General features: G+C 44.1%; 1 protein-coding gene across 2 annotated transcripts in view; it reads left to right on the top strand.

The window, feature by feature from the left end:
* The window catches only part of LOC114060099 (monocarboxylate transporter 2-like), a 36,299-nt gene extending 20,402 nt beyond the window's left edge, over positions 1–15,897 (top strand). For both annotated transcript variants that reach the window (XM_027889299.1, XM_027889298.1), the window contains exons 4-6: positions 5,198–5,341; positions 10,557–11,414; positions 14,164–15,897. In XM_027889299.1, the coding sequence (XP_027745100.1) occupies positions 5,198–5,341; positions 10,557–11,414; positions 14,164–14,456 (1,295 nt within the window). In that variant the 3' untranslated portion in view covers positions 14,457–15,897. The remainder of the gene's footprint in view (positions 1–5,197; positions 5,342–10,556; positions 11,415–14,163) is intronic.
* Positions 15,898–17,135: the final 1,238 nt, after the last annotated feature.

Here is a 17,135-nt window from a genome sequence, read left to right as displayed (position 1 = left end):
ATATATATTTATGTGCAGGGTCATAAGTATGGGAGAGGGGAATGTTTTAGTCCCTGTTAGAAATACATCAGTGTTTTGTACCGAGACTGGAAGTTTTGCAGCCCATAAAAAATTCATAAGCCTTGTTGAGGAAAACAGAAAGGCAATTCAGGTGTCTTTTTTTTTTTTTTTTTTTTGAGCACTGTCACACTTGCAAGAGTTTAAACCGGTCTGGATTGATATTTCTCGTTAAATGCCAACTCTGCATTATCATCCTCTCTGGATCATAGTTCAGCGACTCAAAAAGAGTGAATGACAAGATGGCCTGGCTTTGTGGAGGAGAGGAGAAGAGAATCCAGGGTATTTTGCATTTTCTTTATGTGTTTACAGTCTCCTCTTCAGGGTCCTTTTCACTTCTGCAAACACAAAACTCAAGGTGAAAAGTAATTGGACAAGCTAACAAATGAGTTGGGGCTTGCTGCATTCCCCACTGGCGAGTTGCTGTGTTTCTCTTGCCACCAAGAGCAGCCTCTTTGACATGGCCTTTCATGTACCAGCTAACAAAGAATGGAAATCTGCCACAGGTATGAGAAAAGAGAGGCTTTAAACAGGACAGGCACTAAACCAGCATGATTTATAGGGGCTGAGGATAGTGCTTTACATTTCATCAGTCTTCCAGGGGCTCCATGATCCCAGCTGCATCTTTTGGAGATATTTGGTGCAAACTGTTGCTCACCAGACTGCGGAGTTTCACTGCAGGCAGAAGCAGAGCCCTCATTGTGTGCACCCTGCTCTGCAAGGGCTTGGGGTATAAGTGAGGTGCTTCTGAGTGGGCATTCCTTGCTCTTACCCAGGGGTGATGGAGGCACTGGATGGAGACACTGAGCCAGGGGATCTGCAGAGACACAGGCACATCTCTGAGCAAAGCCCATCTTGTGTCATCCCTCTGCAGTGGGTGATAAATGATGGCCATGGCTGGAAGTTTGTCAGAAGGGATGAAGTCACCTGCTGGATCTGGGAAGGGGCTGCTGTGTTTCCTAAGGCTGAGTGCATGGGAATGCCATCCCTTCCTGCACCAAAACACTGGTGCTACTATCCCAACACCCTTGTCACTGGAATGTAGTGGAGTGCAAGGGGTTGATTAAATGTTACTTCTGGTTTCCTTTTTTGTATTTCCAGTGCTCCTGGTGGTGGGTTGTGGGCACAGCCCTGGCTGGGTGACACTGGCCCTGGCTGCTCTGCTCCCTGAGAAGCCGTGCACTGGGAGGTGCTCAGCAGCTGGGATATCTTCTGCTCCTCGCTCTGACATTTCATAGATTTGCAAGGTATTTGTGTGGTTCCTCCTGCCAGCTTGAGCCAGGCAAATGGCAGCTTTCTGAGAACTTTGCCAGCTATTTCTCTTGCCCTTTTCTCACCTGATGCTGTAAATTAAGAGGCAAAAATCACCCAGACTCCTGTTAGCTTCTCCCGCTGCAGGCTCACAGGAAGGAAGAATTATTTCCTTTGGATGCCAGGACAGGGAGCCTGTAGCTCCTGCACAGGGTGCCGTGGGATTTAAGCTGCACACGTTGTTACCGTAAATGGTTTCTCTGTGGTAATACACAGCATCTTTATTCTTTCCATGCCAGCTGAGTAACTGGTAAATGACAGGTCCTGCTTTTCAATTCCACCATGTTGCCAGGGGCTGTCACACTTTTAATTTTTGCAATAGCTGCAAGCAAAGCAGTAATTGTGTTTCCCGCTTCCCGCAACTGCGGTGCTGGCTTTGTGTTCCCTCTTCTTAATTCCTCTGCTGTTTGATGTTTTCTGAAGCTTCCCACAACACTTGCTGTTAAAGTTATCTGGTGTTTGATGGCTAATCAACCCCCCCACAAGAAATACACCGCGAGTGTCAGGGGGCAGGAGGGGTGCACTCAGATCTTCTGGGTGTGATGCTGATCACTGAAGACACCTGGGCAGGGTGGAGGGGAACGTGCCTGTGCTCTGTGCCCCTGCCCAGGCTGGCAGGATTTGGGAGCTGAAGTGTGCAATATGTGACACATTGCGTGCGCCGGTTTGTGCTGAGAGATGGGACAGCTTTTGAAGGGCTGCTCCGTTAAATCTGTGGATGTTTCTGTAGGTCCAGAATGACTTGAGTGGAAGTAATTTTGGGGATGTGATTTTGCACTTGCTTCAGTGCGTTTGAAAGGTCTGCTCAGGACTATTACAGACCCTCCGGCCTTTGAGCAGCATCTTGGGGAAGTTTGGCTTCCCAACTGTTTGAGGCTTTGGGTTGGATTTTTTGGTGTCTTGTAAAGTGTAGGTCTAGGTGATGCTTTTGCTGCAGGTTGAGTGCTCATCACGGCCTTCACTGTGGATCCTCCAGTGGCTGAAAAGGTTTAATCCAGGTGTTCTGCTCCTGTTTTCTTCTCTAACTGGCTGCACTCAGTATCTTAGAGGTCTCCAACCCTCAGTGCTGTGTGGGTGAGGCTAATCAGGGAGATCAAATGCTGTCACTCACAGGTGCTGTACACTGTGTTCTTTACCAAAGCAGGCTCACAGGGCCTGGACTTAGAGTTTTACACCTTGAAAGAGAAAGGCTTATGTGGTTCTGAGTTTGCCTGAGTTCCCTGTGAGCTCAGCCCAGCCCAGGCAGGTGACACCTTTGAAGAGCACACCAGGCTGGCAAACAAGTGGGACTGATTATCCCCCTGTAAAACTGATAGTGCTGGTTACAGCAGATGAAGGCTGTTTGCCCAAGGTCATGCAGACCTGCTGTAAAGCACTGCTGAGAGATCACACACGACAAGAACAGGGAGCATTTGCAATCTTGTGGCTTAATAAATGATCACTGGGAAGCTGGGATGAGTCTGAGGACACTGCAGTCATGGAGGGTCCCCAGGGACCCCAGGGACAAGAAGGGTGCTCTCATTGGTACAAACAGTGGTTTGGACATGAACTTTTATTTTTCTCTGCTCCAGTGTCCACCCTGGGCTGTTCTCGTACCTGGGCAGCAGAGCAGAATGTGTCCTACCCTCAGCCCTTTCCAGTTCATAATCTGCTGTCAAGGTCCAAACCATCCTTACTGGTGGGTGAACCTGGTATAAGAGCTTACAGACTGAAGTGAGAGGTAGAGAGATCCATATTTCCCTTCTCCCAGACTGGATTTTGCAAGAGTGGACTTATGTGAGCAGGCTGTTTCCCTCCTCGTAGCAGGGGCTTCTCCCCCTGGTCGCTGCCCTGGGTTGGAACAGGAGAGAGGCCTTAGAAGGAATCTCGTGGACTTTAAGTGCTCTGCTCTGTGGTGCAACATCCTATAGTTTTAGGGCTCCTGTGAAAGCCCTCTTCCAATGGGAGAAAGTAATTGAAACCACATTTTCTTATCTGAGTAATTAGATTGATTCTGGAGAAACGCGGACATGTGGAAAATTGAAAAATGGAAGAGTTGCGTGCCCTTGGGCTGCAGATGGATGTGTTGGTGCCTTTCCGAGGAACACTGGCTCGATCTGTTGAATTACAGGACGTGCTGAGACCAGCTCAAGCATAATGCAAGTTCACGGCCTGACCAGGGGAAACTCAGACAGAAAGGGGTCCCCTTCTTGCTGTGCTGGTCTGAAATATGTCTCTCTTTCCCCAGGACTTCTCACTGGATTTTGTAGTGCTCTGTGCAGCGAAAGGGTGCGTTGTGTGTGAATCCAGTTACAGGATTAGGGGACAAAAACTCTCCACGTAATTATACACATAGAAATTTTAATTGAGTGGTGCAATTGATGGGACCAGCTCACAGATCACACAGTCACAGGGATGCTGTTGAGACTGTGCTTGTGTGTTTTTCATTTGTGAGTGTTTTGACCTCAGGCATCTAATGGAAAGTGTTTCTGTGGGCTTCATTCCCCAGATTAAACCAGTTATACCTACTCTTCTCTATTCTTGCACATTTTAACAGCTGAAAACTTGTTTATATGCTGTCAGCCATGCTGAGGGAGTATTTGGGTTATCTGGGTCTCGTTCCTGTGCTCAGCTGTGCTGTGGTTTGCAGGGACTGGAAAGAGCTTTGCCCCTGTTTCTGGCTGAGATTATTTAAGCAAAGGTAAATATTCTTCCACATGGCTCTGTGGAAAGGTAGGTCCCCACAGCAAACTCCTAAGAGATACCTGTAAGTTTAAAATACCTTTTTCTAGTACTCTGTGTGTGGATGGTGTGGGCTGTTCACAGTGGCAGGAATGAAGGCAAACAGGCATGCTGGGCTCTGAAACACCATTGCTGTGGGATGAGTAGAACCAGAAGTAGCCATGCAAGATGAGATACTAAAAGCTGCCTGTATTCCCCTTCCTCATTTCCAGCATTATTTTTTGAAGCATTTTGATTCAAGGTTTTTAAGTAATAGAGAATCTTTTCCTCACATATCATAGCTTGGACTTCTGGACTGCTCTTTGCTGCTTGGTTTGCTTTCTCTACTTCTGATGCTTCAGCCTGATCTAACTTCAAGATCGAAGACTTGGCTTTGCTTTGAGCAGGAGGTTGGTCCTGAGTCCATCAAAGTCCCTTAAATATATTATTTTGTGATTGTGATTTTTACTGGTCCTGCATGTTTCACTTCCTCAGATTCCAAAGCTTCCTTTCAGTGTGCACAGTCTTTGCTAAACCATTTCCCTCTTTCATAACTCTGCGCTTTCCTGAACCTGCTTTTTGCAGAAACGAAAGGCCAAACTGATTCCTTTGAGCTCTGGCTAGTCCATCATCCTAAACTGCTTCTACCTACATGGACTACTGTTAGGATTTAATTAACAACTGTTCTGCTGAAGCTTTGGTCCTGGTCAGCAGTATCGGAATTGCATTAAATGGGGGCATTAAAAATGCAGCAGCATTTGTGATATCAGCCTGGTAATATGAACCACTGCTTTGTGTGTGTGGTTTAGCATCATCGTAAATCAGGAAGCTCCTACGTTGAGATTGTGTGTTCACCTGATGCGTTGTTGCTGTTTGCCTGCTCTGGTGACATCTGAAAGTCCTGAGGGCAGGAGCTGTCCCTGAGCACACAGCCTCGGCATCAGACATGCTGCCACCTCCATGTGGGTCATCTTTCTCTCTTTTTCCATTTTCTTCTTGGTGTCACCCTAAAAGCTGTCAGCAGCACCTCAGGAGCACTGTTTATGCAGCGTTTTACCTGCTTTGTGTCATATACACCCTTCTGTCAGAAGATACCACCCTCAAGGACCCTTTCTCACTCTTTCCCCAGGTCCCATTAGCAGTATTTTAGTGAACCGCTATGGCAGCCGCCCCGTGGTCATGTTTGGGGGCCTCTTGTGTGGTGTTGGGATGATCTCAGCTGCCTTCTGCACCAGCATCCTGCAGCTCTACATCTGTGTGGGCTTCATCACAGGTAAGAACAGAGCACCTCCTTCCCCTCCACAGCTGAGGTTCACTTCTGATGGCTCGGGACATCCAAACTTGGGCAATGTGTGGACCAACACGAACACAATGAGAAACTGGTGACATGAAAAGCTGGTGGGACAAGGGCCCTCTTTATTAACTGCTCCAGGTGAACTTTAGCAAAGAGCACGTCCCTGCTCAGCGCTGTGTTCCCGGCTGAACACACATCACGTGTGGGATCTCAGCAGGGCTGTGCTCTTGGCAGCTGAGTGAGTGCTCTGGGCTGGAGGGGACAGTGGGGGTGGCCATCAGTGCCCTCAGCATCCACTGAAGCAAATTCAGGTTGACTCTGCTCTGCCCTGGGCAGGGCAAATCCTCCTGGATACAAGTGTGACTGTAAGAAAGCACCAGTGTTCCTACATTACTGTGTGTTATCTTCCCTCTGTGAGACATGAAATGAGATTTCAGGGGTTTGCTTTAGTTCACTTGCCCTTTGCCAGCTTGTGAGGTGAGGAGGTCTTTTATCTGAAAATAATAGCTTGGGAGTTGATTGAAAATAAGTAATATTCTCCCTATTGTGAAAAAAGGACAACTATTTCCTTATTGAAGTTGCAATTTGAATTGTTTGTGTTCTATCTATATATTGGAAACAGGAGAAGGCATAGGCTCAGTCCAGCACCTTAAAACCTGCAGGTGACAGGTTATGGCTTTTAAAGGTAGATGGATCAGAGTGCTCTACCTGTGTGAGTATAGATGCTTAATTATAAACATTTTTGTTTATTATTTTGGATAAGGTACAGCCAGTGTTTCTTCCAGTGCAGCTAGGATATCTGCTTGAAAACATGACACAGTGAGTTCAAAATTGGCTTTTGAGGTTGCAAGGTGTATGTTTTAATGAATGTTCCCAATCTCTCCACAGATGCATTAAGTGTTGCTGCTTTCTGAATGTGGAAAGTATGAGCTCAACATTTAAAATCAATAAAACCAGCCACTAGCAAAGTAAATTGGGACAGAAAGTTTGTCATCCTGCTCTTCTACACCAATATTGCTTTATTAAATCCATAGAGTAGTGAATAAATCCCCATATAGGATTCCTTCTCTTAAACTCTTTCTATGGAGTGTCACTCTAATTAGAAGAAACTGTGCTATTACTGGGTGAATAAATCTTGCAGATTCTTTGGGAGGGATTCCAGAAACAAAGCGATGAGAAATAAAAATAACCAATATCTCCCACTGTTTATTGGTGCATGAGCTGGCATCCTTCCCTGCTAAACAAGTGTCCCATAGGAAGTGCATGTGGTGACAGGACAAGGGGGAATGGTGTCAAGCTGACAGAGGGCAGGTTTAGATTAGATATTAGGGAGAAATTCTTCCCTGTGAGGGTGGTGAGGCCCTGGCACAGGTTGCCCAGAGAAGCTGTGGCTGCCCCATCCCTGGAAGTGTTCAAGGTCAGGCTGGATGGAGCTCTGAGCAACCTGGGAGATGTCCCTGCCCACGGCAGGTGGTGGGACTGGATATTTAAGGTTCCTTCCAACTCAAACCATTCTATGATTCTGAGTTGATTAGCACATGGAAACCATGAAACCTTTGCTAAGAATATATGCATTTTGGGGAGCAGGACTCAGGCAAGAAACAGGGCTGTAGGAAGACACCAGCTTCTATGGTCAAAAAATGTGGCAGGATGTGTTTTGGGCCTAACCCAATGGATTGATGAAGACTTTGATCTTTTTTGGTCCCTGACTATGTTTGTAAATCTGGTCTGTTGCCCACCTCAGAAAGCTGATAGTCTGTTCTGTGCTCAATGCACACACATAACCCTCCCACCAGCCTCGAGGTCCAGGGGCAAACCACCCCCACATCTCCTTGTCTTTAACGCTGTGTTGTTTCCTCAGAGCAAAGCACATTTTTTTTTTGTTGTGTACATATTTTCCTCCTGCTTGCTGAACGAGGGCAGCCGTATGGATGAGGTCTTGGCTAATAACCCATCATTTCCAGGCACGGTGTGTGTGCTGGCGAAGGAATATTAATTTGAGAGAGAAGGGGAGATGCTTGTACGCCTGCTAACATGCTTGATGCCTCTAATTATGCCTGGGATGCTTTTACTGGTCAGGCCTTACATGGAAGCATTCAAGGGCAATTAGGGAGCTGCCTGCTCATAACGTGGCTGCAACAGCGTTACTGCACGAGGAGAGAGACTTTTGTGAAGGGGATTTGCAGTAACTGCAAAGCAGCCTGTAAACATCACCCTCCTTTTAACCTCCTTCCTGCTAGCCTGGAAAGGAAACAGGCTGATGTAAAAGACTGTGTTCGTGTAATTCTCAGGGACGGAGATGCAAACAAGGGGGGTCTCTGCTATAGCCGTGTGCCCGTGGCATATTAATGGAAATCTCTTCAGAGGAGCAGAGCAGGAAGTATCTGTTTGTGGTGGAGAGATTAGACACGGCAGTCTCAGCTGCTGTCATGACTCTGTCTGCTGCTGTTTGCATGCAGAGCAGGAACCAGGCTCTGCTGTTGGTGGCAGCTCTGTCCTTGATGGCACCGAGCTCTGGGATGCACGAGGCTCTTTGCACACACTGCAAACCCCACAGCTTCTTCCCATTTGTTTCCCTACAGTGCTTAGAGAAAGAAATGGGGTTTGCAAGCTGTTGGCCTGGCCAAATGCCAGCCTGGATGCATTAAAGAGGTGTTTTCGACCTGCAACCTCTTCTTGAGTCTGAGGTAGAAGCAGCAAATTCCAGAGTTAAATTCAGGGCAGTAACGACTGGTCAGAGTTTAATTCCACCTGTACCAGTTGTACTGCTGGGAAATCAAATGGGATCTTGGATGAGACCTGTTGGCTGATGAGGGTAGAGTCTGCCACAGCCGAAAGTGTTGAACATCAAAATACCCGATCAGATCTTCCCTTGCTAATGAAGTAAGAACATGATCAGTAGCTACACAGCTGACTCCTGTAGCAGCACTTACTTCCTTCTGATATGAGGGAGATGTATTTAATCCAGGGAAGGACACTGCATCTGGCACAGGCTTGCTTCTGCCCATGCAATTCCACTGACAGGCCTCTCTGTCATATCCCTGGGGAGAAAATGTGGTTATTGAGTAACAATTTCAGCCATGGAAAAGCTGCTGTAGATTCTGAAAACTGCAATAAAATGGATGTAAATATTTCCAGCTAAAGTCAGCCAAAAGCTTAAAGTAAATTGAAATTCCAGTTATTCAATTTGAAACTCTCCAAATTTAATTAATGGGAGGAGGATGAGGTAATATTAAATTGGATTTGTCTGACTGGCAAATTAATGTTCGCATAATAAAAAATTTGAGTTGATTATTGTTTAAGTGGGTAGCTGGCATCCAGTCTGGATTTCCTTCTCTGGAAGACGTGGTAGGTCCCTACCAAAAATGATTCTGTGGAAATGACGGTTCAATTTCTGCCTTCACTGACCAGCCATGGAAATTGAGAGTTAAGGGAAATTCTCATCCACTGCACTGCATCTTCTCAGGTGAAAGAAGATGCATTCCAATATCTGAGCACCATCAGGGGTGTTCTCTAACCAAGGTTGTGTTTACCCTCTGTGGTTCTCGGGTCAGCCTGGATTTGGCTCCGTGTGCATTACGAGCAGCCTGTACTTCCCAAAGGTGTGCCCTACCAAATATATGGACCATCTTGCAAAGTTCATGCTGAGAATGCGTTTCATATCAAGATTAATTTTAATATGTTGCCATTTGAATTTATTTTTAATGTTGTAAAACTTCAAAGTGATTAAAAAGAAAAGAATCTTAGACTTGGCAAAAATCGTAATTTTGTAAACCCATTCAAAACTGAAGCTATCCAACATCAGCTGAATTCTGCTGCATCAGTTGGATTCTACTCTATCAGCAGCTAATGATAGTGTTCCTTAATTAATTTTGAGGACCTTGACCTTTCTAAATTCTCTTCTGTAAAGCAATATGCCTAATTATGTACTGCACAGTTAAACAAACTAATTATATACACTAATGAACAAAAAATGACCCTATTTTCAGGATTCATGTTCTCTGATATAATCACTCCAAGGATTACATTTCTGCTTTGCTCTAATGTGGCTCATTCTTTCCTGGATGATAGAGTGGAAAATATGTGGCATGATTTTTAAATGCAATCTGGATGGAGATTCTGAAAAATTAACTTTTTAAGAGAATACTGCTGGTCATAGAAATGTTTGAAAATATTATTGATGTTTGATTATTGATTATTGATGTTGGGCATCAGGAAGCATTTTTTCACTGAAAGGATGATTAAGCATTGGAAGGGGCTGCCCAGGGAGGTGGTGGATTCACCATCCTTGAGAGTGTTCAGTAAACAACTGGACATGGCACTTAGTGCTCTGGTCTGTTTGAAAAGGTGATGATTGGTCAAAGGTTGGACTTGATGGTCTTGAACTTATTTTCCAGCCTGAAAGATTCTGTGTTTCTATTATTCTGTATGGTAGTGCTCTCAAACAGAACCACAGAAAATTAAGACCATCCCAGCATTTGGTATCTCTGCCTGAGCAAGGGAAGCTCTCTACCTGAATTAGCAATGCAGATTTATAATAGCATTTATATATATTTAGATGCAATAAAAATAAATTTTAATTAAAAGAAACACTCTGGGGTCCTGTGTAATTAGCATCCTCAGTAGCTGTTTTGCTGTGTATTTTCAGACCTCTTAATCTCTTGCATCACACCTGCATTGCTCACACCACCAAATTAGTCACGGCTGAGAGGGGTGATGTTATTTTCTGTGCAGGCAGCAATGGTGGGTGACCCAGGCCAGTCCCAGAAGGATGTGCTTCGGTGGCTGGCACTATCCAAGCCAGAAAAACCTTCCTCAAACTGGGAATTGTAATTTTTTTTTAATAAATCCATGTTCTCCCCCAGCCAGGACACTGTGTCCAGACAGAACCCATCAGCATTCATTGAAGGTATAGTTTTAGTTTATCCCGAAGCAAACTCTTTGTCCTAGTTTTGCCACCCAAGAGGTTTGCAGTGCAAAAAGTGGGGACAACTCTGACTGAGAGGGTCTTTCTGGGGTCTCGTTACCCAAATGTGGCAGCCAGAAGCTCAAGGATACCTTGAGCAAAGTTTGCATCCAGATTGTCATGTTGAAGTGGCACCAGTGCTACAGTTGTCCATGAATTTCCTTAAACTATGAGCTGAGGAGAAATGGGACTCAAATATTTCTTTTTCTAATCTTAACTGTTTTCCAGGATTTGGCCTTGCTCTCAACCTCCAGCCATCAGTGATAATCATAGGGAAATACTTTCTGAAGAGGAGACCCATCGCAAATGGCCTCGCTATGGCAGGGAGCCCCGTGATGCTTTGCACCCTAGCACCTCTCAACCAATTTCTTTTTGACAATTTTGGCTGGAGGGGCAGCTTTTTAATTCTTGGGGGAATTTTATTACACTGCTGTGTGGCAGGAGCTCTCTTCAGACCCATCGGGGCAGCCACGGCATCAGCCCAAACCCAGGATGCTCTGGAAGAAAAGATCACTGAAGATGCCATGAAAATGAGTAGTCCCACAAATGTCTCCATGGAGAATAAAACAGATGAGGAAGGAGGAAAGGACTGCTGTGAAAAAATCAACCAGTATCTCGATTTTTCCCTCTTTAAACACAGAGGGTTCTTGATTTACCTGATCGGAAACGTGCTCATGTTCCTGGGTTTCTTTGCCCCCATCGTTTTTCTGGCACCCTATGCAAAGCACACCGGCATTGATGAATATTCAGCTGCTTTCCTTCTCTCAGTCCTTGCCGTGGTGGATATGGTTGCTCGACCTGCCACTGGCATCATTGCAAACAGCAAGTGGGTGAGGCCGCGAATTCAATACTTCTTCAGCTTTGCCATTGCTTTCAATGGCGCTTGTCACCTCCTGTGCCCCCTGGCTTCCAACTACACGGGGCTCGTTGTCTATTCCAGCTTTTATGGCCTGGCCTTTGGCATGGTTTGTGCCATGCTCTTTGAAACTCTGATGGACCTGGTGGGAGCTGCCCGTTTCACAAGCGCCGTCGGCCTGGTCACCATCGCGGAGTGCTGCACGATCCTGCTTGGGCCACCTATTGGAGGTGAGTGTATTTTCCTCCTCTGCTTCCACTCACTTGTTGCTTTTATTTAGCACAGTTTGTAGGAAATTATTCTAAATATGTTTCCTCTGCTTCCCAACCACCATTTTTCCACTAGTAACTGGACAGGGAAGGAGGTCCTTGATATCTCTTCCAGCATTTCCTCCTTCCTCCTTTCTGTGCAGTCCTCCAGCTGAGGTCAGTTTTGGAGAGTGATCTTTTAATCCCTGATCCCTTCAAACACTTGAACTGAACCTGCAGAGCAGGATTTCCTACAACACCAAGAATGTTGCACTTTAGACAGTTCCTCCTGGAGATTTCTCCTGTTGCAAAAGGCAATGGTTGTATGAAATCCTTTCATTGAGTCAAACTTAAGCCTTTCTCTTTGCCTCTAAGGCTCTGAGCACTTCCACAAATTTGAGTTATCTTAGTACAGCTGATAGATTTAAGGCTGTTCCAAAAATAATTAAAAAAAGGCTTATTTTGGATGGCTCGAAATATCAAAAGGCAGAGACTCTCAGAGGTCCACGTGGATGATATTGATGCTTCAGCAGAACTTACAGTCATAAAAAGATAAGTGGGAACAGTGATCTGCTGTGATTTAACACCCTTAATATTCCTTCTATAGTATGTGCTCCTTTTTCCACAAGGAACACACCATGTCGGGAAGACACCATATTTGAATCTGGCATTTGGCTCAAGTTCTATCAAATTTGAGTTGAACATGAATTAAATGACTTTATAGGTGACATTCTCTCAGTGTATAGATACCAAATAGATATCTGCCCTGTCCTGCAATTTGCATTTCACCTGCATGCAGTCTTGAATAACTGGTTTGGAAACTGGTCACCTTTAAGTATGCAAAATTTTTTAATTAGGTTGTGTGTGCTGTCTTTATTTGGATGTATAAGATGCACAGAAAGCAGGCAGTTTAAACCCATTTCCTGCATTCAACACTGAGATCTGGCTAATATTCCATATGACATATCTTGCAGAGCCATTTAATTCTTATTATTACCATGTAGCTCATACAGTGTGACAGAAGCAGCTGTATCCTCTTGCTGTCTTAGAGATTCATTATTTAATTAATGACAAACAAAATACAATTTTAAAATGACCATTTTCTGAATTACATAATTTTCTATGTGGAAGATTAAGTTAATGACCAGAGACTGCTAATGAGACTAAAACAGTCCTAGGTAATAATCAGTAATATTAGTTTTGTAGGGTTTTCCCCACCATTTTAATAAGCAGCAAATTTATTGGTTCTTTGGCATTTTAATAACCTACTGCAGGGTTCTACTTTAATGAACTAAGTAAATTGTTCCCAGTGTGTTTTATGACTTTATCTTATTCTCAAAGGAAAAGAGGCAAGACTATCCTACTGTTGAATTTTCCAATATTCTACTCATTAAAACTCTCATTGAAACCTATTTAGGAGACCTCTAGGTCATCCTGATGAGCAGAAAAGGAAAAATTGTTGCAATTAACACTTGGTTGATGTTCCACCAGTAACCTGAATTGTGCAGTTACAACACAGTGCATTGAAAATGGTGTACCAAGGCAGCCAGGGATGATCCAGGAAAAAACATCGACCAAAAGCGGTGAAAAATTATTATTTTTGTGATGAAGAAATCTGTTTGGTGACCATAAAATCCCTTGTTAGTGTAATGCAGTGGGATAATTAATCATCAGCTTTTCAACAGTAGGGGTCAATCTGGAAGTAATTAAAGGTCCCTCTTTTTAAGGAGGAGAACAAATTCTAAAAAGTCAGAGAGGTAATGGATGATGGGCAGTTTCAAGGAGGACTATCTGTACTATGAAGGCCAGGTTAGGAGTGGGTCTTACTTTAATTAGGATTTGGGATGTTAAGAACGGTCCGTGTTGCACCAGTAAATGGGAGTTAATGCTCAGGATCATAATCCCAATAAGATTTGCATTACATTTTGACATAATGGAGAACAGTGACATTTCAATTAAGCCATCTCCCTTCAATTAATCTGTAGCTCCGTAGCAGAGGCATTAACCTTTGAGAGGAACCTGTCACATTTGTCTTGGCATTGAAATTATCTGACATTGACAGCATCATCTTTGCGTTCCCTGGAACTAATGTTTCCCAGTTCCACGCTGTGCCCTTTCCTCTTTAGATCATGGGTATAAATGCAGAAAGGGCAGCTGGGACCAAAAGCTGAGTCCCCTCTAATGCTGGTGAACGACCCGTGGAGGAATCAATTGGAGGGTCTTTGTCAGGAGTCTGAGGCGAGCCCCAGTGGGCAGGTGCCATCTCAGGAAGGTCTTCTCGAAAACTGACAGTTTTATTGGCAGCCTGAGGACTGCCAAGTCAAATGGACATCCTTGTGGTTGGTTGTTGGAGTCAGTGGAAAGGCTTGCCTACAGGCTCTGTGATCAGAGGAACAGTTTCTCCATGGAAAAAATAGGTGTGCTGGAAAAGTCCAGGCTTTACAGTGTAGGTTCTGTCCACTTCTGCTTAACTATGCAAATTATGGGTAGCATTACCTGTACAAATGTCAGCTCCCCACAGGCTGTATAGTGGAACATTTGTGAAGCATTTGCAGGTTCAGCGTGTTTGAGGAAGAGATCAGAGATCCAGAGAATGTCTTATCCTATCCTAAAGCCACAGGGGTGTTCCTTTATAATTAGGATCTGAAAACACAATAATCTTGCCTTCATATCTAAGTTTCTTTTTTTTTCCCCCCCCTTTTTTTTTTTTTTTTTAATATATATTTTACAGGAACTCTTATCGATACCTTTGGGGACTATAAATATATGTTCATTAAATGTGGAGCTGTGATGGTCCTGGCAGGAACCTTCCTGTTCATCATGAATTATTATAATTACCGTATGCTTGCCAAGGAGGAGAAGGAAAGAAAGATAAAAGAAGAGGATCCTAAATCTGTAAGGACAGAAAATGAAGGCAGAAATAACTGGAACAAAGACACCACACAGGTTGGACATGAGCTGGAACCTCTGAGAGAGGAACAAGAAGGAGTAAAGAAGGAAATTAATGGCGCAAATAAATTTTAAACCTGTTCTCATGGGCTGAGCAGGAAATGACTTCAGTTTTTTTTCAAGTGAGCACCTGCTGTGAAAGCACAGTAGGTTTTTAAATGTTGCTCTCTGCCATGTGCATCCTCTTTGTTGTTGTTGTAGGAGAAGGCTAGAACAGAATCAAGTCTTGATTCGTATTCAGCACTGGGACCCTGTGCACTATCCATTTGCGTACCAAAGGTCCTACAATATTATTTTCTTCTAGATATTTTCCATTTCCCAGAGGGGTTGAGTTGGGGTATAACTGCCACCCTGCTGTTATTCCCTGTACTGCAGCTGTACTCAGGGAAAAGGCCAGAAGGGTGATGGTTTGCAAGGGGCCAGGAAAAGGCCAACATACTACAGGAGTCCTTCTTCAGGTGATTTGTCTATGTGGGGCAGAAATTTAGTTTTGAAGGGCTTAAACTTTGATCTGCATTCAAACAGTGCAAATTTAAATTTTCCCTGGGAGGCTACAAAGTCCTTATTATCCAATTTCTGAGTGCCTTACCATTTTTAGCATGCTTTTTCTTTACAGCACCCTGGTGAGGCAGTAAGTGCTGCTACTATTAATTAATTGTACAAATGAAGAACTGGAGCACAGAGGAGCTATGGGCATCATTTCATCAGTGAATAAAGCTTAGGCATGCCAGAGCTGAAATGGGGATCCACTGCCCAGAGTTAGATGCCCAAAAAGCCCTGCTGAGCACAGGTATCCCCTGCTAGAAAATAGGGAATACCATGGATAGCTGTGCATTAAACCACAGACTTCTCTGCAGTACAGTCTGCTCACTGTGCGCCTCGTGCAGCTCAGGATTAGTGATTTTAAACACTGTCTTGGAGCTGTGACCTTGTGCCGTGTTTTTTTAACCTGGTGAAGTTGCATCTATCCTGGAGGGAACACAAACACTGCTGCCTCCCCTTAGTTTGGGCTGGGATAGGCACCTCCCTGGTGCTTGCACTGCAGTGCCTGCTGGCCTCGTGCCATCCTGTGGCACTAAATAAATTTCCCCAGGTGAGTGATGCAGAGGTGGAGCTGAAGCCACTTAGGAGACTGTCATCCCGTGGTGATAATTTTGAGCTAGGAAGATCAGGTGTCTGACTGATGTTGTTGCTGTTGCCCAGGAGCCATGGATGCTGAGCATGGCGTCGTGCTGTTGAATCATCAGACTTTTGTGGATTTAGCTCCACGTGACTAGATAAAAGCAAGGACTTTTCAGGCAGACCACCCAAATCTGAAGCTAACACCAGTCCAAAGGCTGGTTCTCCTTTTAATTTACTTCAACAGTGCCCATATATGATCAGATAGTATTTTTTCATGACTTTGTCACTGAAAAACTCTATTTAATTATCACTTGTCTACACACTATGAAGAAAGCAGTGCAAAAATACTTTCATAAATACACTGTACTCTTGAAATACATCCTCTTGTACAAAATCTTTCCTGTGAAATATTTTGTTTCACTGAAGAAAAGTGGTTTTTGGCCATTGCCTTCAGCAGGGACTTTAATTTTACCCTTATGTCATATCTTGTATTTTCTCTGAAAAAAAACAAAGTCTATTGGATATATTTAGGCTTTTGGTGCTGTGTTTTTAATACCCTTTATTTCTATCAAATATACCCATGATATCTCAGTTAAAAAAGGCATTCACAATTGAAATTTGAACATTTTCCAATATACCTTCTGGAAGCTTTCACGTACTTAATAAAACTATTTTTAAAAATGAAATGAGTTTACATTTGCCCCTGTGTGTAATTCTGCCTTTAGATTCAGTAAGGAGTTTATCCTCAGAGGGTTTCTAGTCCTGGCTCCCTGTACATGGTCATACAACTCTTGCTCCAGGACCACCACTGGGAGCTCCTTGCCACAGGGTTCCTTTGACATCCTCAGTGATCTCGGCCAGCCTGACTCCCACCTCCAGCTTTAGGGACCCATGAGTCTGAAAACAGTGGAGAATAACCTGGCAAGAAGATTTTCATACCTTTCCATGAGGTCATATCAATTAATCCGGGGAACAATGACCCAGATCCTCAGCTGTCCTTAAAAGTGGGAGCTGGCATGAGGCTCCTTGCCCAGCAGAAACCCAAAGCAAGTTTTTTAGGTCATAAAACTTTGTTAATACAGATAAAATTTTTAATAAAAAGGCGTTCTGTTCAGCTATCTATGAAAATCCTCTGGAAAAGAGATGCTTTGTTCAACTGTCCCTGAGGGCAAAAACCGCTACATTGGATAAGTGGATCTTTGAGGCTTCAGAATTCTTCTAACATGAAGCAGCTACTTCATTTAACCTACTCACCCTCCTGTCATAAAAACATATACTGTCTTTAAGATTATGGCACTACTTTTGTCATGTAGGAAGCCTTAACTATTTTAAGACAATTTTGGTGATTACAGCAGGTTGTTGGTGGTAGGTGGCCTGACTCTTCCCTGTTCCCTTCCTCCTGCTCCCACCCCACACTCAAACCCCTGATCACGACATGTCACTAAGGACTGCAGCAAAACAATACCAAGGAACTGTACTTAAAAGTCTGTGAGCAGCCCTAGAAAGGCTCTGCTGACTCAAATCCCATGAATTCGGCATGTTGCAGGCTCAAGCTGTAACTCATTCTTGGAAAACTCTCAGACTTTCCTAAGAGCATTTCCACTTATTAAAAGTGACTGGTGCAATATGAAA

The sequence above is a fragment of the Empidonax traillii genome, unplaced genomic scaffold (assembly GCF_003031625.1).
Source record: "Empidonax traillii isolate 1590-97213 ecotype Southwest subspecies unplaced genomic scaffold, ASM303162v1 scaffold258:size685985, whole genome shotgun sequence".
Lineage (NCBI taxonomy): Eukaryota > Metazoa > Chordata > Aves > Passeriformes > Tyrannidae > Empidonax > Empidonax traillii.
The sequence above is the reverse complement of the archived record's forward strand: the minus strand, read 5'-3'. Positions and strand labels throughout refer to the sequence as shown.